This window comes from Gadus chalcogrammus, chromosome 9 (genome assembly GCF_026213295.1).
Source record: "Gadus chalcogrammus isolate NIFS_2021 chromosome 9, NIFS_Gcha_1.0, whole genome shotgun sequence".
Lineage (NCBI taxonomy): Eukaryota > Metazoa > Chordata > Actinopteri > Gadiformes > Gadidae > Gadus > Gadus chalcogrammus.
The window spans coordinates 6,887,283-6,909,949 of record NC_079420.1 but is presented as its reverse complement, the minus strand read 5'-3'; the positions used below and the strand labels follow the sequence as shown (position 1 = coordinate 6,909,949).

The following is a 22,667-nucleotide window of genomic DNA, read 5'->3' as shown; positions in this document are numbered from 1 at the left end:
CCATAATCGGTTAAATCCTGCAGACCTTGAAGCTGTGAAACAAGTTCCCATTTCCACAGCGGGGAAATAAAGCATCTCAAGATGAGCGTGTTGACGGCTGACGGGTGACGGCCGACGGCTGACGCCCTAGCACCTTGGTGCCGCTGAGGACTAGACCAGGGTAGGCCCCGCCAGTTCTGCCGGCGATTTGAATTCGCCCTGTCGAAGGGACTGGAGAAGAGCAATACATTTCTTTCTGCTTCCGATACGTGTTTTTGTGGGGGCCAATCACCAAGCTGGCCTTTCCTCCCCCTGGCGCGCTATTGGCTGGTTTAACACAATGACGCCAGGGAAGCGACAGTAAGCAGCCAATTGCGTACAGTCGTTTGAGTTGTTTGACCTAGGCCCGTTGATCACGCCTCTTGTGCTGAAGAAAATGACAGCAGCCTCCCCAGACCAACGTGCAATCTACGATTGAGCTTGGTCTGGCAATAGCCAGGCTAGCTGAGGAGAGGACATTGAGTCCCCAGGTTCTGAAGAAACGCCAGGACATGTTTACGAGGGTCTCTCTTCTTCATTCCATTAGAGGCTATCCCATCCCCCCGTGATAGCACCAGGCATACTTAAAAGCAACACACACACACACACACACACACACACACACACACACACACACACACACACACACACACACACACACACACACACACACACACACACACACACACACACACACACACACTTCACAGTCAAACACTCACTGACACACAAACATAGACTCACACATGCACACACAGACTCGACTAACACACACACAAACACAGACTCAATCAAACACACAAACACACCCACTAGTATAATGCACAGATCAATGTGAGACTGACACAAACACAACCAAACTTGCACACACTTTTGTTAAACACACACACATATGCTCACACACATTTTAGTCAAACACATACACACACACTTGAGGGTCTCTGAGGGTCTTGTTGTTTCTGAGAGTGGTCCCAGGCGTGGATGTTCAGATATAAAACATGTCTTCTCGCTCTGGTTGAGGATTTCATGGTTGCTGGCGGTATGTGGAAGGAGATGATTGATTCCAGACTCCGTTTGATAGAGAGAGAGAGAGAGGGGGAGAGAGAGAGAGAGAGAGAGAGAGAGAGAGAGAGAGAGAGAGAGAGAGAGAGAGAGAGAGAGAGAGAGAGAGAGAGAGAGAGAGAGAGAGAGGAGAGAGAGAGAGAGAGAGTAAGAAAGAGACAGAGAAAAAGAGACAGAGAGAGTAAGAAAGAGACAGAGAAAAAGAGACAGAGAAAGAGAGAGAGAGAGAGACATAGAGAAGTCCCATGACTTGGCCAAGGTAGTAAATGCTAAAATCATGTCCAGAAATTGCTAACCAAAAAAACCAAACGTCTTAGCCATGGAGGACTTCTGTGACTCCTCTGCGATTAGCAGTCAGATTATGACAGCCAACATCTCTTTCCCACGCGGCTCAATGTGAGAGAAAGGTTGTTTTGGGCGCTCACAAACCAGAGATGTGGCTGGACCAAGTGGCAGCCATGTTTATGAAGCCCAGGTGGAAGAATATTTGTTTCGACCGATCAGTTTGTTGTATCTGTAAGCGCGTATTTGACTATCAACAGCGAACAGTAAAGCGGCCAACACACCTTTACCATAAAAATGTGTCTGTAAAGGTTTCCAATCAACACTGAGTGGACGGGCCAATCTCGGAATGTTATTATTGAACTCCCCTTCTAAAAGCTTTGACTAATTGCACAATTCAGTTTCTGTTCGTTAGAATATCTCTGTAAAGAAACAGGAAGCAAGGCCTAACTCCACCCCCTCAGTTTCTGTGCCGTCTCCCCCCCTGAAGTTCTGCTGCTTTAACATAGGAGGAGTGGTGGATCAGCAATAATGGTGGAAGAACATACCGGTAATCGTGTATTTCGTAGTTCCTTTAACAGCCTCTAAGTGGTTCACAGTGGACGGATGCAGAAATACCCATCCACCAGTCAACGGGAAAATTTTGATTTTGTTCTTGAATAATTTGTTTCGTTGTTCGGGGAGGATCTCAATGTATTTTGTTCATCTTGTTTGACAGTGTTATCTGTGTTCTAAAAACGTTCTAAAAATATTCAGTCTAAAAAGGACTGAATATGAATGAGTTTTGGCCATAGACAGGCGAGGCCGCCATTCAAATCAGGCCCTCGAAGTGCAAAACACAGACTGTTTCAGCTGCTGCTCGCAAAACCTCAAACGATGAGTACCTCCTCAAAATGGTCACGGGTAAACCAAAGGGGTGACGTCGCGGACCCTACGTCCACATTTATCACAGTCTAAGGGCTGGTCCCCCTGTTCCTATGAGCACTCATATCAGAGCAGCATGAGCACACCTGCGTTCAGGCTTCATGGATGCAGAACTCCAGAACACCGGAACCATGCGGTGCACGGTCCACTCTGGGGCTCAGACGCTGCAGACAGCGTTATCTATGTTCATTATTACACGTCAGGTTTGCCGCGTAAACAGATACACACAGCCTGTGGTGTTTAGCTCTCAGCTTGCACAACACGTAAACTGGTTCTTTTTTATGGGTCAGTGCTCTGTGTGTGTATGTGTGTCTGTGAGAGAGTTTATGTTGTTAATGATTATGTTGTTTATGTTTATGTTTGCGTGTGTGTGTGTGTGTATGTGTCCTACATCTGTGCACCCTACTTAACTGCTTGTGTGTGTGTGTGTGTGTGTGTGTGTGTGTGTGTGTGTGTGTGTGTGTGTGTGTGTGTGTGTGTGTGTGTGTGTGTGTGTGTGTGTGTGTGTGTGTGTGTGTGTATGACTTTATGTGTGTACATGCTTGTGTGTCTAGGTCTTTGCGTGTGTGTGCGTGTGCATGTGCTTGTGCATGCTTGAACATGTGTGTATTTTTGTGTATATTTCTTTGTGTGTGTGCTGGTCCGTGAGTGCATGTGTTTGTGCATGTGTCTGTACGCACCTCGGTCCACCTGTGTGCCTTCCACACGGGGCAGGCGCCCGTGCGACAGGCCTTCTGGGCCCGGGGCCGGGGCAGATGGCCGCAGATCTGCTCCTCTGTTTGGGTTCCGTTGGGGTAAACACAGGCTATCTCCCTCTGACTGCTGCCTCGGCCACAGCTCACAGAACACTATAGAGAGGGAGAGAGAGAGAGAGAGAGAGAGAGAGAGAGAGAGAGAGAGAGAGAGAGAGAGAGAGAGAGAGAGAGAGAGAGAGAGAGGGAGAGGGAGAGGGAGAGGGAGAGAGAGAGAGGGAGAGAGAGGGAGAGGGAGAGGGAGAGAGAGAGAGAGAGAGGGAGAGAGAGAGAGGGAGAGGGAGAGGGAGAGGGAGAGGGAGAGGGAGAGGGAGAGGGAGAGGGAGAGGGAGAGAGAGAGATAGAAGATGGGAGAGAGAGGGAGAGAGGCACGAGAGGGAGAGAAAAATATGTTAGCACACTCTGGTTTTAATACATGCTGCAAACATTTGCTTCAATTTACACACATACATCAAATGTTTTCTTCATTTTAGTTCCTAGTCTTGTTCAATATCCTCCATGCATCTCACCAGTCCATTTTATCCATGAGTAGCTATGCTATATTTAGACACCAGGGACATGTTCAGCATACCCCAAAACAGATCGGTGTGCTACATGTCACGACCAAGATAATGCATTATCAACACATTTAAGCCCACCACAGAAGAAGAAAAAAGGTTCCAATGCATTTCTCAGGGCCGGCCAACGCCATAGCCCTACTCTACTCGCCATGTGGAATGCTCTGCGCTATTTAACCTGTAAACAGAGGGATTACTCCCCAAACCCCCCCCCCCCCCCCCCCTCAGCAGGCTGGAGACCAGAGGGGAACCAGGAAGACCGGACTCAGACAGAGACTAGGAGGACTGAGTACGGCCAGACGGGACATCTGGATCCCGTTAGGGGGGGTGAGGAGGGGAGAGGTGAGGAGGGGAGAGTGGGTGAGAGAGGCGGAAGAAGATGGCAGGAAGAGGAAGAAGAACCGGAGGAGGAGAAGGGATACAAATAATTATGAGCCATGCTTTGACTCGCGCGTGGAGGTCCCTCTGGGGGAAAGTGACTATCAGATGTAAATCGAAAATAGTCTAACTGATTTCGATTTTTTTATTTTTTATTTTTTTAAGTAGTGTGAAATGATGCGGCCAGACTGCAATTAGGGTGGCGGGGGTTTCCGTGCCCGGGTGTTTCCGTGCCCGTGGACTAAAGCCGCTCGGGAATATTTAGCATGCTGGAAATGGAAGGCCATTTATCTGCGAGGATGCAGATTTTTCTTTTGGTTCGTAGCACATTTTCCAGTCCAGATAATAAACATAATATCGCACTGTTCTGTCCACTAATTGTGACCGCAGAGCGTTGCATAACTCTAAACTCCTGTCACGTCTCCACACGTTCGTGATAAGGGGTGGACTTGGACTCATACTGTATGGACGCGTGCGATGATGGAAGGAATTCTTCTTCTTTTGATTCAAATCTTTCCGTGTACATTTTCTTTTAGTACACTTTTTTTGAATTGTAATCAATCAGTCTTTCTCCGAGACAGATCTGAGGGAGACAATTCAGTTTTAGGATCTCTCTATCTCTCTCTCCATTAGTTTAAGTTTCAGTGTGGGGGCAACTCAGTTAGGATCTCTCTATCTCCCTCTCCATTAGTTTAAGTTTCAGTGTGGGGGCAGACGTCGACACTGCACCCACATGCATCCCCCAGGTTGTAATTACTAAGGCATTTTAAACACAGGGCTGTGTCAGCTGACGGTGTGGATGGCTGGAGGTGGATGGTGGGTGGGTGGGGTGGGGGCGGGAGTGGGGGGAGGTAGGACATCAAAGCCCGCCCGGAGCTCAGGGACAGGAACCTAAGTGTGGAGGATTCACATACCCGGTACATGATAAGTGCAACTCAGTCCCTTCCGCCTCAGACACAAGCAAATATGTTAGAGAGAGAGAGAGAGAGAGGGAGAGGGAGAGGGAGAGGGAGAGGGAGAGGGAGAGGGAGAGGGAGAGGGAGAGGAGAGAGAGAGAGAGAGAGAGAGAGAGAGAGAGAGAGAGAGAGAGAGAGAGAGAGAGAGAGAGACTGGCCCCTCCTTACTGCTGTAAAAGTAGAGAGGGGGAAAAAACTAGGGAAAGAGAGGGAGGGAGAAAAAGAAAAAAAAGAAGAAGCAAAGGAATTGCAGCCATACGGGCTGTGCTTCTTGGCTGAACTGTATCTTCCTCCTCCGCCACCACCAACACCACCAACACCACCACCACCACCACCACCCCCACCACCATCGGCACCTCCTCCTCCAAAAAAAAACCTCATCTGCCAGCCATTAGCTAATCAGCGGCGCAGGAGCACGGGGGAAAACCGGGGGGACGGGAGCGACCGAGCGGAGGACCAAGGAGACTCTACCAACGAGGGAGAGCCTGGAGAGACGAAGGACCCAGGCCTCGGTGCCCCGGACGCCCACACACCCCCTCACTCAGCCACAGCCCGCCCAGGTAAGACTCTTTTTCTCTTCCACCTATTGTAGCTCGAAGCTGGGGTAGAGGGGGATAGACTGTACTGTTTACCGTCAAGTGAGGACTGTTATAGACTTCTATAGATAGCTGTTGTAAACAAGGCTTCGGAGCGCAGGGAACAACAGAGGAGAGAGAGAGAGAGAGAGAGAGAGAGAGTCGCTCATGCTTTGAGTTCTGTGAAATGTTTGCTGTTCGACATCGCCGCGGGGATGATCGTGATTTGCGTGATGGTCGATGACCTCTTGCTTTGGCGAAGACGCAGATTTACGATTTCTTTTAACACAGAGCGAGGTGAAAATTGAGAAATTCACACGGACAGACTTCTAGATTACCACAGCATAACGGCAATTCATTTAGGGGGGGGAAACTGGGGGGAGAACCCCAAAAGGTGAACCAGCCATAATAAGAATGAAGGAAAATGACAGGGGAGGAGAATACCAGTGATAGAAATAACACTGCCGTTCAAAAAAAGACTACTATTTGCAGCAACAACCGCACATTCGTACGACTTGACTTTACCACAATGTCGGAAAAACACTTGTACCAAAGTGACCCTTTGTTTAGCCATGCAACCCCCCCCACCCCCCCCCCCCCCCCCGCAGCGCAAACCCCCAAACCCACACAAGAAAAACAACAGATCAGGTCAGAGCATTGCAGAGAAGGAGATAAGTGATATTTAGGAACGTGAAAGCCATACTTAAACAGCAGGCAGCAGCAGCCCCAGCCTGGGCTGTGTGGGGCTCTCAAGTGGCATTCCTGCGCTGTAGCGCTGGGGTTTCAGGGGGGGCCCCGGAGCAGCTCATGTCATTGAGTGCCAAACCGAATCCGGCTAATTTATGTTTGTTCTGCTCTGTATGCTGAGCGGGTGGTACAACAGCCCGGGGGCGCATGTGGAAGAGGCTGATAAGAAGACTTTGGGTTTAATTGTTTGATTCTAACGATAGTGATGGAGGGGGAAAAAAAGGACAGTAAGAAGAAAAAAAATGTCAAAATTACAACTGGATTCTGGGTACTAGAGGATATTAGTGTATTATGATTGTGTAATGATATAATTATTACGAATACCGTCAAATACCGAAAATATTTAAAATCGATTTATCTATGAGCACTGTAGGACTGGCTGAAGCTGGAACCAAGATGGCCGCCCCTCTGAGTGCTGACCAGCAGGTAAGAGGACAAGGCAACAGCAACGCATGGAAACATGTCCGCATGGAAACATGTCCGCATGGAAACATGTCCGCATGGAAACATGTCAGCATGGAAACGGTTGTAAGAAAAAGATTGGTGATGTCGGCCATTCAGAAAAATACAATTTTTCTCAATTACTGCTAGTTACTTCGGTATGGATTGCACTGAGCACTATGGGTCATAATGTATAAATGTTGGTTATAGGAAGAACGATGTATGATGTTCACACTTCTATAAGCTGTATAAGATCCTTAACACATTACTCAAACCTGTTTACTTGTGCTAACCTACACCAAGTGTCTTGGAAAATGTCATTAACTTTGCTGTGTCAGACAATGAAATTGATCCTGTAGATAAAACAGATAGCTATAGATATCAAGCAATGCAAAACGGTAGGGAAAGAGCAGAATCAGGATTGCACAAGATCATAAATTAAATGTAATAAGAAATAAAATACCCAATGAAAGTATCAAAACAAAGACTAGAAAGAAGGCACATTCTCCCCAAAGAAGCGCAAGAACTCAAAAGGGGAATATTGTGTCGTATTTGTATATTGACTGAACCTAAGCGATCCCATATAACAACGTAAGAGCGCCAAGCTTAAATTCCAATCACATTGCAGCGGCCTGACGTACGCAAAATAAACCCTAATACCCAGCACATGGTCACTGTACTTTTCACTGACTCTGGAAAAGAGATCGGCTTCGACCTGGAGCAAGAACAAACTTGTAAGAGCTGTCAAGATCTGAAGTCTGGAAATTTAACACCCTGAGCAGCCAACGCCAGCGTTACGTGTCTATCAGATTACGCAGCTATCTGCTCCATGCATGTACTGTACAGAAAGACACCATGATGCAAGTTCTATGTCTTGGTCTCATGGTTTCTAATCAGAACTATGTAGAGATAATGAGGCATTAGGACTCAACTTTACGACTATCAATGACAATTTGTTCTTCTGGTGACACTAAAACCAAAGGATAATAGAAAAAACATAGTCGCAGAAAAGATTATCACAAACCCATACACACACAAATCCAAGAGAAAGAAAGAAAGAAAGAAAAAATGATAGAAAGCGAGAGAGAGGTAGAGCAAGAGAGAGGGAGAGAAAGGAAGAGAAAGAGAGAGAGAGGGCAAAAGCTGGACAAAGAGAGCGAGAGAGAAAAAAACTAAGGGAAGATAAATAGAGAGAGAGACAGAGATCAATTGTGACTACTCTGGGTCAAGTCTGTACTCTGTTTACCAAGTATTGTACACAGAGGGCAGGCATACAGAGTGAATACCGAGCACACAAGGCACAGACTTTTTCCCATCCAGGTCCCGTTCTGCAAGTCAAAACAACACATGTTGTCACGAGGGGACAGCTGGTGAGAGCGGCGTCCGAAGGGGTAAGGGTATGTTGTCGGAACACATAGATCTTCCCAACCAGCACTGCTTTTAAGGTCAACCACAGATAAGTCTCTCGAGACAGACTTGCTTTTAAAGAAAAAAGCTCCAGACTTCACGTCTGTACTTAAGCAAGCCACGTTTTTTTGTAATGGATCCAGAAGTCTAGAAGCGGATCCAAAGGTATTTCTCGACCAATCACGACTTGTTGAGCGATGCATTACAATCAACTTCCTCGGTTTGTTTCTGGGGGAGGATGCGTGTTCATGAACACCGTGACGTGATTAGTCAAAATACGTTGGATTCGGTTCTGGATCTGGTTACAAAAAACGTGGCTACCTTAAATGTAGCCACAAATGTGGCTAGACTGAAGCATGAAAAACGAAAAAGGTCTGTCTTGAGAGAATACCCCATGATAGTTTAATAAGCCTATCCAGAATCAATGTGATCCGACACGGTACTTTAATCCAACGATTGAAGTCCTAGCCAATTAAATGAGTTAGCGTGTAATTCAACTCATATGTCTTTTATACTCGTCTTTGAACAATGTTTCGATTAAACGGTGGCTCACAAGGGACCTGTTGACCTCACCGTTGCATTAATTCGAAAACTGACGGAACTGATTGAATAGGAGGATCATGTGGAAAGCATTCTGCGCCGGTATCAACACGGCTATAGATCGGACGGCAGCGACGGAAGCTGGACTAAGAGGCTTTTCGTCAGGATCTCATTCAACGTGGTGTGCCAGTTAAGCTAAACCATGCTCATTCCTTACCCATGAACTCAAATAAACACCCCGCTGAGCACGGCCCTCTAGAGTTACTCCAACACCATTTCCTTTTAAGTCAACACCACTCAGAAAAGACAAACTGTGCAACCATAAGTCAACATGAAATGACAAAACGGCTCAGTATTTCCGTCTGTCTAAACACAGTGCCTGGAAACTCTTTTCCGTTTTTTTTTTTCTTCCATCGTCGCGCTGTAGCTTGAGGCATTCCGTGCCGCTTGCTACAGCGGGCGCGGTGAAGTCAGGTAGCAATGACAAGGCCTTAATGATAAATGCCTGCCTTGATGGAACAGCTCGGACCGGACAGGGAGGGAGGGCAGGGGGGGGGCAGGGGTTGAATGAGATGAGGCGAGACATTATAAAGGGGTGACCTTTGACACGGAGCATTCAAGGCCAACTCTCTCTTTCTGTTAAATGGCACACAGCTGCCTTTTTTTCTTCTTCAAAATGGTACGGTTACTATGGTAATTTAGGGTGGTTTGCACTTATGGTGATTTGGAACCATTCCACACTCCTGTGCTTAATGTTCTTGAGGTGATTTGGAAAAGTGCCAAGCACTTGTACGTAGATGTGCCAAGCACTTGTACGTAGATGTGCGCGTCACTTCATCAGTAGTATGCCATTTCCTGCCAGCTAGCCTTTCAGTGTATGCCAGTATCCACGTCACTCTGGAAAGGCCGGTGTTCCAAAGGGTTCCCGAATGGCGGTTGCTAGCGGAAGAAGTAGCAGAAGTAATCGAGGAACTAGCCACAAATGTTCTATACGTATTATACTCTTCTAAAAGATGTATGCCTGGAGAAAAGGTTATTTGCGGGATAGTGCAGAAAGAGCTTTTGGGCATGTTGAATATTTAACATTGGTTTATATTCCAGCTTTTCTCATCTGCTAAACCTGTTGAGAAAGGACTATAATGAGTCCAGGTGTTGAGTGACTACAGGGCTCAATTGAACTTGGCTCCATTAGTCCCTTTAGAAAAATCCCAAACGAGAGAATATTCTAGTTAATGAAGTCCACAGTTGTGTTAAGGTTGGAGCAATGGGAGTGTGCGACACATGTTCTCCATTACGATGTACCTCGGAGCCAAACACACGGCCCAGTGTTTTATAGGGTCGGTACACAGCCTTTTCATGTCACAGCAACAACAAACTTTAACAGCCATCTTGTGAATCTTTCAAAACATGCTCATCCAGTCCACATATTGGGGAAAGGCAAGAAGAGGCTTGTGCATGGATAGATGTGACCTAGTTTAAGTTGACTATTTATTTTACCTTGTTTGCTCATGTAGAAATTAAATACCTCCTTGTTTAAATGTCCTTGTACATATCAATGGTTTATCAGTACATAATGCTCATCTTTTCTGTATCATCTTAAGGATGGATGCCATAGTGTCCAGGCTTATGAAACTATTCATCCCTTATTCACCAATATCACTGATGGCAAATGGTAAACATGTCCTGAAACGTCTACTGCAGTAGTAACATTACTTGAAAACAATGGGTTGAGTACTGAATTATACATGCCTTTGATACTTTTTAATAGGTCTATGTTGGGAAGACTTAGTCTTATTCAAGAGTCTGTTTCCTTCCAAAATCTCTCCATGAATGTTGTTTGTGGTCAACTGATGTTTCCTGTGGCTGAGGAATACTTGTCAACCCCCAAACTATACCATAATGTCTAAATTAAAGTCAAATGTTCCAAGCCACAACATGGCACACAATATTTCAGACTCCCACTGTGGCCTCAGATGGCAAAGAGGGGCAGATGACTGATTACCATGTTTATATACATATGTATATGCATAGAATGAGTCCATGACTCGTAGTATAATACATATTATAATTTACGACTTGAAATGAAATAAACAAAAACAGAAATATTCATTTTTCTCTGAACTCTGTTGACCACCGCTACAGAGTGTACTACCAAGTGCACAATCTAGATAATTTTCTACCAGTGTTTTCAGATAATCTTTGGTTTCTTATCTGCCATGAATCCTCCGTTCTCTGGTTCTAGAACATTCCACAACCTGGAACGACTTAATCTTGACAAACATACTAATCATCAATTGCATCATTTGTCTTCCAAAGTTCTGTTGAAGTACAAACAGACCCCTCCATCCCCCGGTTATCTAGTGTAAGGTTGTCAGCCAACTCGAGTTTCAACGCGAGCCGACGAAAAAGAGTCTACTCTCGGTGTTGAGAGGAACTTCCAGATTGAACATGTGCAAGTGCCCCCTTTCCAGACCAAACTAGCAATGTGGGCTGCATCAGGAAACACAAGCCCAATGATGTCACGATCATATGACCTCTGGGTGACAGGTTCGGAGAATATCCCTACCCAGAATCCCCTTGGGGGCAGCAGTTGGTAGGTTGGTGGGCTGGGGGGACCAGAAAGTATGTGTAGTGTTTTGCATGTGGATTTCATTTTAAGCAACACATTTTTAGTTCAGCAAGTGATTTTGACGAGGATCTCGGTCGACCAGAGACTCTGAATGCCTTGGCAGGAAATGGTTTGTTTTCGTTACCAACTATACGGGTCAATTACTGAAATGGTGCCGCGGTCGGCCATTGTTCAGGCCTTCTGCCTACGTGACTGAATGGGTTCATCTTTAAAAGGTGATCATCATTACTGGGTGGTGTTCACCTTTCTGTTGAATCACAAGAGACTGTGCTGCTTTATAACTGAAGGTTGGAAAATAAACTCAAATTTTGTGTCGTTTTTTGTCTTATCTTTTTTTGTATACTTCTAAAGTGGGTTTAAGAGGCTGTATGTATGTGCATATCATTGTTGTTGTTTTTAATATTATATAGAAATATTATTATAAAGTTAATCACTGCTTTAATTAAAATCTGATTTATGGTATAAATATTTATATAAATATGTCCATTCTATGTAGATGGATATAAGATTAATAACAGGGCCAAATGTCAAAGGGGGAATACTGAGATGTATCTACATTTATTATATAATATATAAATCGCAAAGAAAATGTATTCGTCTAGGGTATGCCAAAGATTTTCAAATTTGGATACATTACACCAAAAACACATCATATTCAAAATAACTACTTTTTAACTTGGAGATTTCATTCTCAGATATCAGATTTACCACTTGTACATGAAGAGGTATTACAAAAGCAGAAATTGGATCGGGAGCACTGGTCAAGTGTAAAAGCATAATTTTGTTTTCAAGAAATGAAAAAATATTTTGCTCTGATGCTGCTGAAAGAAGAGGAATGTACACAAGGTAAGAAGTGTTCTACGGCCCCGAATGCAACATGCTTTGATGATACTATGCAACACAAGAAACACAACTATACTTCTATCGCTGTTCAATAAAATTTAATTTGGACACTACATTATAGTGCTCAACACAAATTATACATTCACATCTGTGACCATTTGCACAGTTGATGAATTGTCTGTTTAATCAAGCTTTATAACAGTTAATCAAGCTAAAAATTTATTATTTAGTAGTCCACGTTGCGTTCAATTACAATTAATCAGAGCCCGAGCTGAAGAACCCCCTCTGGGCTCAATGCAGTACAACGTTATCTTAGTATTTGGTTACCATAACCTTGATTACTGGGGACTGCAGGGCATTCAGACCCTCAGTGATTAAGACCCCCATGACTGTTTAAGGTTAATAAGCGCTCAATTCTGTAATTCTGTCCTCATTCTATGGTAGGATTAATGCGGCGTACGATTCTTATTAAAACGGTTTTAAGCGTTAATGTGGGGGCCATTAATAAACTAAACAACCGTGGGCACCACTGATAATGAATATAAATATTCCTCTCGTAATCGTTATACTGTGCTACTCTGGTCTTGCCGCTAGCAAAGCATTGCTTTTAACATTGAGTGTAAACAGATGTTGGCAAACTCTGCAAAAGCTGGATTTGGATGGACTGGGTATACTGCTCTATGTGACATTACCAAATAAAACACTCCGGCATACAATAACAGAATCAAAATAATCAACCGAAGTAATAAAAGGGCCCTAGGACCGTGTGGTTACTATGGGAGATTGGCCATTGGCAGGGTTCAGTTAATGATGGGATCACACTGAGTAGTGTGTGGTTGGGTGTTTACTATGAGCAAGTATAACACATGACCTAAGCATGACCGAAGGTAAGCACGGGTGCTCATTCATTTCCACACCTGCACTGTGTCACTAAGACTAGGTCAAACAAGGATGACTGAGGATAATCATGATAAACTAGGACGGCAAGGGAGAGGTATTAGTTTGTATTGGGGATCAGTGGATGAATTCTGCGCGTCTCTAGTAAACCATGATCAAATAGTGAATCATCCTTGTCCCTATTTTCAACCACCCATTGGCATCAACAGGACGGTGGTAAAACATATATAAATGATTTAGAGGCAATTCATATTTTTATGTCAAGACAAATACACATGAATTTGATTTAAGGCTGGTAATAAACTCTGATATGACAATGTAAAAAATGTGAACTTGCTGTGTTTACAAAATGTAAGAAGAAATAAATACTCACACTAAATCTTCTACATGTGTCCAATTTTACTATCCTTTGTCAAATTGTTCCTAAACAAAATGATAATATCGGAGGGAAGAATCTGTTCTGTGAGGCCAGTAAAATGCTATTGAGAAACAACACAAATTTCACAACACTTTCTTTAATAATCTTTACAGTGGGCAGAGCTAATTCCACATGCTGATGTGCTTTTTGAAGGTAAATAAAATAAATAGAAGAAGATGAAAAAAGAAGCCAAGTGACAAGATAGGCAGAGTTTACCCCCCACTAGAGGGAGGGGTGACTATCTCTGAATGGGGGAAGGGTCTTGAGAGAAACGAGGGGGCGGAGGAGTGAGAGAAAAATAGCCATGTCTTAATGAAGGGCACCATGGCCATCAGAGTTATGATGGAAGAAACACACAGTGAGAGAAACGACAGTACAACAGAGATGGAGAGAGATCTCCTCACAGCACAAACAATGAGCCACTTGGTACACTTCACCTCATTATTTGTCACTATTTTTTAACTATTTACGGTTAGCGTTTACTGTAATGTTCTTCGATAGTGGAAGAGTGTTTTTAAAAAAATTGCACCTGATTCTGGAAACAGTTTTATAAAGTATATATTGTACAGACTTGTAGGCATTGAGACATTTCCAGTGACACAACTGTCATTTTTTGTTTTGTTCTTAGTGACAAATTGATCAAGTACAGTGTGAACATGAATGTCAACTGTGGCACAAATATTAAAGCTGCAACAATGAATAAACTATTGTAAACAATAAATAACTTACTTTTTCTTGAAAAACAAATCCTTCAGAAATTTCAAACAGGCCCAAATAAATTGTGTGATAGAAACAAATTATTTCATGCTAGTATTAGATCGAGGTATCTGGTATTGCAGAAATTGAAGTTGAAGTTGATTTGAAAATGAGCTGATTTAGAGAAAAACAAACAGACAAACCAAAAACATAGAAAACCTGATAATTCACAAAGTATGCGTGCACAAGCACACTTGGCCAGGTTTGCATAGTAGCGTAATCTGACCACATTGAAACACACGAAAACGGATCAACTGTAGCTTGTGTGAGTTTGACGTTATTCAAACAGATAATGTCTAAACATGATTGAAAGGTCACATCACACGCCATTTAGGGTTAATTTACTCTTGTGACTACGACTAGTTGAGGAGCTCAACATACACTGCATGGTCATTCGTACGACACATTGTCTTCACATTATAAAGATCACCAGATGTCACACTAACGCAGGACCGTAAATGTAACAATGTTTACTGACGGCGCCTGTTCAATATAGAAGTATTATATGGCTTTTAATGAAACCGCAATGTTATTTTTAAAGAAATGTTCCGTGATATAAAAAAATACTTTGTTGTTAAGAAACAATTTTCTTCTGTACAAAGTTTGTTTATTATTATAAATGAATGGAGATGAGAGGTTCCAAGTAAGAGCACCAGTAAAAATATAAATATATTTACTTAATAAACCTAGGTACTAGAACTACTCAAAATCAATACTGTACAAAGATGCATATACAAAATAAAGTAACAGTCATTTGTTGCTGTTCAATAAAGGTCTTAACTCTTATACACAAATATACACTTGTGTACCTTGCATACATGGTGAAGACAGCAACAACAACAAGAACGTTTACCTCACGCTTCACATATGAAATAAATATATTTTTTCGACATATTTGTTACCGCCCTTTACAAATAAATGGCTTGCTAGGACAACACGGCCCCGCTAATTTATAGGTTTGAAACCCCGAGCGCAGGCTTCTAAAATGGGATCCATGTGTTATTTGAATGGGTCCCTAAGTGGGGTAGCAATCTTAACTTTCTTTATTTTTTTTCTCCTCCTCCTCCTCCTCCTCCTCCTCCTCCTCCTCCTCCTCTCTCCTCTCGATTCTAATCAGCACCATGCCACCCCACAACCCACGTGGGTGGGCCCGCAGGATCACTGCGTACCCTGCTCCCCGCTCGGGCTCGTATACAGTTTAAAAGGTTAAAAATACAACCGTTTCATTTACTTTTCAGAGGGGGGGGGGGGGGGGGCCCTCGCGGTAATGTACTGTACAGTGCTCTGGGTACTGTACTCTGGTACGGTACAGTACAGCGTCAGGGGGACTGTTGGTGTTTGTTTTGAAATTGGTTTTGTTTTGAAACCACCCACACACACACACACACACACACACACACACACACACACACACAAACACACACACAAGCACACACACACACGTCTACTAAAAACGCCTACTCCCCCCTGCCCCCCACCACAGGGAGATAAAGGAGAGGCGATTGTGTGTCTGTGTCTGTGTCTGTGTGTGTGTGTGTGTGTGTGTGTGTGTACTGGACGTGTCGTCGGTAAGGGCAGGAGTGTGTGGTGGACTGGTGGTGGGGGGTTGTGGTGGAGGTTAAGGGGGGGGGGGGGGGGGGGGGGGGGGGGGAACTACTATCATCGTACCGGCTTCCATGGTCGGCGGTGCCAGGAGGCGGAGCCAGGGCAGGCGTGCTGGTTGCACTGCTCCATGTCCGAGGGCTTCTCCAGGACGTCGCAGTTGCGGTCGTAGAGTCTCTGGCCGCTGGGTCGCTGGCAGACCACCAGCCGGGTCCTCCGGCCCCCCCCGCAGGTCTGGGTGCACTGTGCGCGAGAGGAGGGAGACGTGATGATGTGATGTGATGTCATAGTTGTGATTATTGTGATGAAATCCAGGAGACGATCATAGCGATGGGATGGATGCCCTGCTAAGGTTTCTGTGTCTGGAAGTGATTTGGTTGGTAAGGAAGTGTTAGCAAAAAAAACGGGAACATGTATATTTAAGGGTTGGAGTCGCTGGGGACGTGAGTCATCTTAAGAACAGATCATAGTTAGAAAAACATGCAAAAACTGTTAGTCTCTTATGCGCTGCGTTTAGGTTTAATTGAATAATTGCATAATATTTCAACCTCAACGAGTCCTCGTCCTTCAGATGATTGTGTATGGTAAAAGGCTTGAAAGACCTGTCATATGATCTGGCAAGTGTTAGTGTTTGTGTGTTTTACAGAGAGAGAGTCCAGAGAGAGAGAGAGAGAGAGAGAGAGAGAGAGAGAGAGAGAGAGAGAGAGAGAGAGAGAGAGAGAGAGAGAGAGAGAGAGAGAGAGAGAGAGATAGAGATAGAGAGAGGGGGGTGTGAGAGTGAGAGAGAGAGAGCGCGCGAGAGAGGGGGAGAGAGACCAGAGATAGAGACCAGAGAGAGAGAGAGAGCGAGAGAGAGAGAGAGCGAGAGAGATGGGGAGAGAGACCAGAGATAGAGGGGGAGAGATAGAGATAGAGAGAGAGAGAGAGAGAGAGAGAGAGAGAGAGAGAGAGAGAGGGGGAGAGAGACCAGAGATAGAGAGAAACCAGAGAGAGAGAGAGTGAGAGAGAGAGAGAGACCAGAGAGAGGGGGAGAGAGACCAGAGATAGAGAGAAACCAGAGAGAGAGAGAGAGAGGGAGAGAGAGAGACCAGAGAGAGAGAGAGAGAGAGAGAGACAGCAAGACACAGAAAGGGAGACATAGTAGGAGAGAGGGGGAAAGAGACCAGAGCGAAAATCAGAGAGGAAGATAGGTTCAGAGCGAGAGAGAAAAAAGGAGAGACAGAGCGACACCAAGAGAGAGATTCAGAAAGAGAGCGAGAGAGCACCGGATCAGAGAATATTAACTCCAGAACAACTGTCGGCGCGGCGGGACAAGGCCGCCTGCGCCGCGTACGAGAGATGAAAGCCACATGCACGTTCTCACACCTCGCCCCAGATGCCGAAGTTCCACAGCGGACAGGGGCCCGAGTCGCAGCCCTTGGACTCGGCTGGCTTCACCCTCTCGTCGCAGTAGCTGTTGGAGCGTCCGTCCCCGTCCTGACACACCACCACCCGCCGCTGGAAGCCCCCCGCGCACGTACTGGAACACTGGGGGGGGGCGGCGGGAAGACAAAGCTCTGGGTCAAGTGGAGCCCCCGGGGGATGCCGTCTATATATAGACACACGGGTGGATGTACGCATCCGGGGACAATGGAGGGGACCTCTGCAGTCATGGCTGCAGAATAAAAGTACCCGAAATTGTTGATTTGCTTATGATGCAGGGGGGGGATTCGATATTTCTGTCTCACAGATACCAATGCATGTGCACACACACACTCACACACACACACACACACACACACACACACACACACACACACACACACACACACACACACACACACACACACACACACACACACACACACACACACACACACACACACAAGCACATGATTGAATGCTTGGTGAAGGCACAGTCATTCCTATTGCGTCTAATAGGGACTCAAACCAGCTGTACTAGGCTGCAATGTCAAACCTCGCATGAGAGCTGGAATGTACTAAACACTCTGAGTATTTATTATCTCGCTCACTGTCTGTCTGTCTCCCTTACCATTTACTATTTAGGCGGCTCCTTTATCAGTCGAAAGCGACTTAAAGTTATTATAAATAATGCATCTTGGTCTAAGATGGCTTACAGGTAGAATGGGGACGTTTGGGCTCAAACTCGGAGCACAGGATTACCCTTTCAAAACCCCGGTGTTGGAACTGTCATCCGTCAGACAGCCACACTCGCTACAGGAGATGAAATGTACAGTACTGCTATTGTATGGCCTTCAGAATGCATGCGCTGTTCTATTAAACCTGATATCCTGCACCGCCACCCGCCACATGTGTCACACGCAGACATGACAGGCGTCAGGAAGCAGCACGCATACACACTGAAGTAATTACACTTCCTGACTTGAGAATGACTTAGCTTAGACTTGGGTACGAAGAAACAACAACAGGATCCGAAAAACAACTTCTGGCTTCTGAGGGTCGTCTTAGCTCTGGGGTTAGAGCGGGTCGAATGTAACGGGAAGGTTGCTAGTTCGATCCCTGGCTCCTCCTTAGCTGATTGTCGAGGTGTCCCTAAGCAAGACACCTCACACTAACTACTCCCGATGAGCTGGGTGTCGTCTTGCATGGTTGACCCCGCCGTAGGAGTACCAACAGTTGTATGTTTTTGGGGGAAAAATCCTCTTTTCTAAATGCCCTGAATGTAAATGTTCTGCCTGGCAGCAAGCCCCTCTTCTCCCCCTCGTAGTTTGTATTGCTTGTTTCCACGGAGACCACACGGCGGACATACCGCGCCCCAGGGACCGGTCCGCCACTGGTTGTCCGACGAGGGCACGTTCCAGCTCCGGTGGCCCGGGTCCTGGGGGTAGCCGTGGGGCTGCTCGTTGCTGCGCTGCCTCTGGAAGACGGAGGAGGAGGTGGAGGTGCAGGGGGCCGCCGTGCACTCCTGCCCGGCGCCGGGCCTCTCGTCCGGGTCGCAGAAGGACGGGTCCACGGGCTGGTGGTAGTTGCTGCACACCACCTGCCTGGTGGCCCGGCCAACGCCCCCGCACGTCAGGGAGCACTGTGGGGTGAGAGGGGGGGGGGGGAGGGAGAAGGGGGGAGAGGTGGTGAGGGAGAGGTGGTGGTTTGAGAGACACGAGAGGAAGAGAGGGGGTGCGAGAGAGAGGGAGAGCGGGAGGATGAGGGGGAATTAAGAGGAGGACATGGAGAACGTAGGAGCGGAAAGAAAGAGAGAGAGAGATTCAGAGGGAGAGAGACAAAGACAGAGACAGGCAGAGACAGAGGGAGAGATTCAGAGGGAGAGAGACTGAGGACGGCAAAGACAGGCAGAGCGAGCGACAGCCAGCAGGAGAAAGAGGGACAGGGGGATAGATTGAGAGACTGACAAACAGACATAAAGAGAGCGAGAGATTCAGAGGCAGACGGACACAGACAGAGATAGGCAAGGAGAGAGACAGAGGGAGGCAGAGCTCACCAGAGTGAGAGACATGGCAGAGAAAGGCAAAAGGATGGGCTTTAAGGCCTCGTGTTTTAACAGGAAGAACGAGGTCAGAGCCGCAATACTCCTCGGCCCTACGCCGCCCCGCTTCAAAGCAGGACGACTCTGGGTCAGACGGCGTACTGCGCCGACTGGACCTTGAGACGCCGCGAAAAGCACCTCTTCTGGTGTGTCATCCTGACAGCTCAATCCTCCAGTGACACACTGCAGCTCTGCGGCACAACTGGAAAGCGTCTCGGGGCTGTCAGCGATGACGGCCCCTGGAGCGACGGCAACGCTCGCAACCCCGAGGAGTCCTCAACCCCCAATGTCTTTGGAGGCCGCGCCAAAACGGAGCTCTCTCAAGGAGCAGCTCATCAGGAGACCATTAGCTGCTCTGAGTCTCAAGCTCATCCTCAAGCTCATCGGTTCACGATCGTGACCGTCCTTGTGTCTGTAAGAGGCCGCTCCTCTTGGGAAACAATGGAGCCAGGACTGGGAGTCTGGTTTTGGTCGATCACTATGCCGAGGCAGAGCCAACATGCTGTCCTCCCTTGCTTATTGACGCTCTGTGATGGTTTACTGAGGTAAATAGATGCCAAAAAATGTAATGGCTCATACTTATAAATGTCGACCAATTTGTAGTTTTTGTTGTTTTGTTCATACTTAATAAACTTTGAAAAATTCTCAAGTCATCGATCATCTTACAACATTTAACTATGTGCACACTGACAACATTTAACTTGGAACATAATGCTTGATACTGCGCTCTGATTGGCCACAGGTGAACTGGTCCTGTTCTTATTGGCTTAGGGTGGATCTGCCCTGCTCTAACTGGCCACGGTTGGACTGGTCCTGTTCTTAAAGGCTTAGGGTGGCCTGGCCCTGTTCTGATTGGCTTAGGGTGGCCTGGTCCTGTTCTGATTGGCTTAGGGTGGCCTGGTCCTGTTCTGATTGGCTTAGGGTGGACTGGTCCTTCTGCGATTGGCCGGGGTTACTCACTGTGGACCACTCCCCGGCGCGCCACTGTCCGCAGGGGCTGAAGCAGTCGGAGGCCTCGGGGGGCCGCGGTAGGCTGGCGCAGTACGACTCGTCGGCCACGCCCCCCTGGGCGTCCCGGCAGCTCACGTAGCGCGCCTGCCGCCCCTTCCCACACGACACAGAGCACTGGGGGAACACACACACACACACACACACACACACACACACACACAGTTATACACCACTGTTTACTGTTGCACCTACCCACGAAAGAAAGCAAAGGGGCAAGAACACACTCAATGACACATACACTATCATACAATACTGTGTGTAATAATAAAACTGCTAATTGACATCCACAATTCTCTCTCTCTCTCTCTCTCTCTCTCTCTCTCTCTCTCCCCCTCCCCCTCTCCCTCTCTCTCTCTCTCTCTCTCTCTCTCTCTCTCTCTCTCTCTCTCTCTCTCTCTCTCTCTCTCTCTCTCTCTCTCTCTCTCTCTCTCTCTCTCTCTCTCTCTCTCTCTCTCTCTCTCTCTCTCTCTGAGCAGCATCCAGCTCACCAGCAGGTCACATTGAACATGTCTCCGGGGATGAATACCTAATGCAATCAAATGTTACCAGATGAAATATGCACCACAACTCAAGCCCTCACACGGCTGCACAGACAATATGCACACACAAACAGTGTCGCTTGAGACGGGAGAATGTACATATACAGAGAATATATACGTGTGTGCATGTATTTTTGTTTCCAGGGAATAGAGATAGAGAGAGAAAGAGAGAGAGAAAACGGGAGAGTTAGAAAGTGTGTTTGTGTGTCTGTGAGTATGCAAGAAACAGAAAGAGAGCGATGTGTTTTGGATGTGTGTGTGTTTGTGTATGTGTGTGTGTGTGTGTGTGTGTGTGTGTGTGTGTGTGTGTGTGTGTGTGTGTGTGTGTGTGTGTGTGTGTGTGTGTGTGTGTGTGTGTGTGTGTGTGTGTGTGTGTGTGTGTGTGTGTGTGTGTGTGTCTGTGCGTGTGTGTGTGCATTAGTGTCTGCGAGAGAGAGTCTAGAAGACCTCACTGGCGCTGGTCTCCTTGACATGTGGGTTCACAGTTTGACAGACACGGTTCCATCGTGGAAACCATAGACGCGTGTTTGGACAGAATCTGGCTTTCATTTAAGAAGCACAACAACCCAAGTGCGAGATAGACGACGGAGGGGCCTCAAAGCCCAGACACTGGAGCCAATCTGTGTGTGTGTGTGTGTGTGTGTGTGTGTGTGTGTGTGTGTGTGTGTGTGTGTGTGTGTGTGTGTGTGTGTGTGTGTGTGTGTGTGTGTGTGTGTGTGTGTGTGTGTGTGTGTGTGTGTGTGTGTGTGTGTGTGTGTGTGTGCGTATGTGATACCACGGTACCTATGCAATTCTCAGATCATAGGACTACTACGCGTCTGGGTAAATAATGCTTACATTCCGCTCGTTCCAATATCACATATCAGATGAAGAAAACACATAAGCATAAATACAATAGGTTGTTGTGTTTTTTTTACTCTGAACTTGAACGAGGTCAACTGGTACCGCAAAGACGGATTCACTCATGTTCGCCCTGGTGAACCGGTGTTTGCTACTTCAACGGAAATGGACGACAACACACCAGTTGTGTCATCCGCTTATCTGATCGCCCAGAGGGCTGGCGGTCAGTGGCGTCCCAGCGTTGAATGATATGCTCACGTATTGTAGAGAGCACAACGGAAACTATGCTAGTTTTATTAGCGTCCCTGTCTTGTTGTTTATACCACACGGCCAAACACAAACAAGCTCTCACTTCCTTGTCCGCGAAAAAGGAAGAGATAAACAAGGAATAAATATGAATCAGTTTACTTTGTTTGGATTGACCAGCAGCCATGAAGTCCCTCTGCTATTAATCATGCTTGAAGTGCATCCTGGCTTCACTATCAAACTAAGGATGAGCCATTAATAATTGTATTATTTTAGAATTCCCCTCAACAGTTGGACCAATATAAACACACCGGCTCTTGGGTCATCATACCTTGTGTGTCCAACTCAAATACATTTTGGGGACTCTGATTAGCTTTTCTTTTGAACTAATTTGTTGTTGCGGTTGTGTTGTTTCCCTTGTTAGGCACTTCATATTGTCGTTGGCTCAAAAGTATCTCTGTGATTCTGCCCACATTGATTTCAATTATTTATTTTCTTGTTGTGTTGTTTCACGTGTCAAACACTCGAACGTAATTGCAGTTTCGCAAAATAATTACTCTATAAATCAAGTGGGATTGTGATGAGCGCATGGTGAACAGCTTCAGTGTGTGCTGCCTGATTGAGACCTCAAAGGCTGTCTGCTCACCGTGGTCCAGGAGCCAAACCTCCACTGGGTCGACAGGTCGGGCCGGGACGTGCTGTGTTGAGGGGCCGCCCTGGGACAGGCTGGTGACTCACAATCCTA

At 46.3% G+C, this 22,667-nt stretch overlaps 1 protein-coding gene across 1 annotated transcript in view; it reads right to left on the bottom strand.

Annotated features, from left to right (window-relative positions):
• Positions 1-22,667, bottom strand: part of LOC130388802 (A disintegrin and metalloproteinase with thrombospondin motifs 20) — a 96,120-nt gene that overhangs the window by 13,849 nt on the left and 59,604 nt on the right. Inside the window, exons 24-29 of the mRNA XM_056598337.1 lie at positions 22,569-22,664; positions 20,247-20,411; positions 18,555-18,827; positions 17,150-17,311; positions 15,851-16,027; positions 2,967-3,134 (exon numbers count right to left, since the gene is read on the bottom strand). Coding sequence (XP_056454312.1) covers positions 2,967-3,134; positions 15,851-16,027; positions 17,150-17,311; positions 18,555-18,827; positions 20,247-20,411; positions 22,569-22,664 — 1,041 coding nt within the window. The remainder of the gene's footprint in view (positions 1-2,966; positions 3,135-15,850; positions 16,028-17,149; positions 17,312-18,554; positions 18,828-20,246; positions 20,412-22,568; positions 22,665-22,667) is intronic.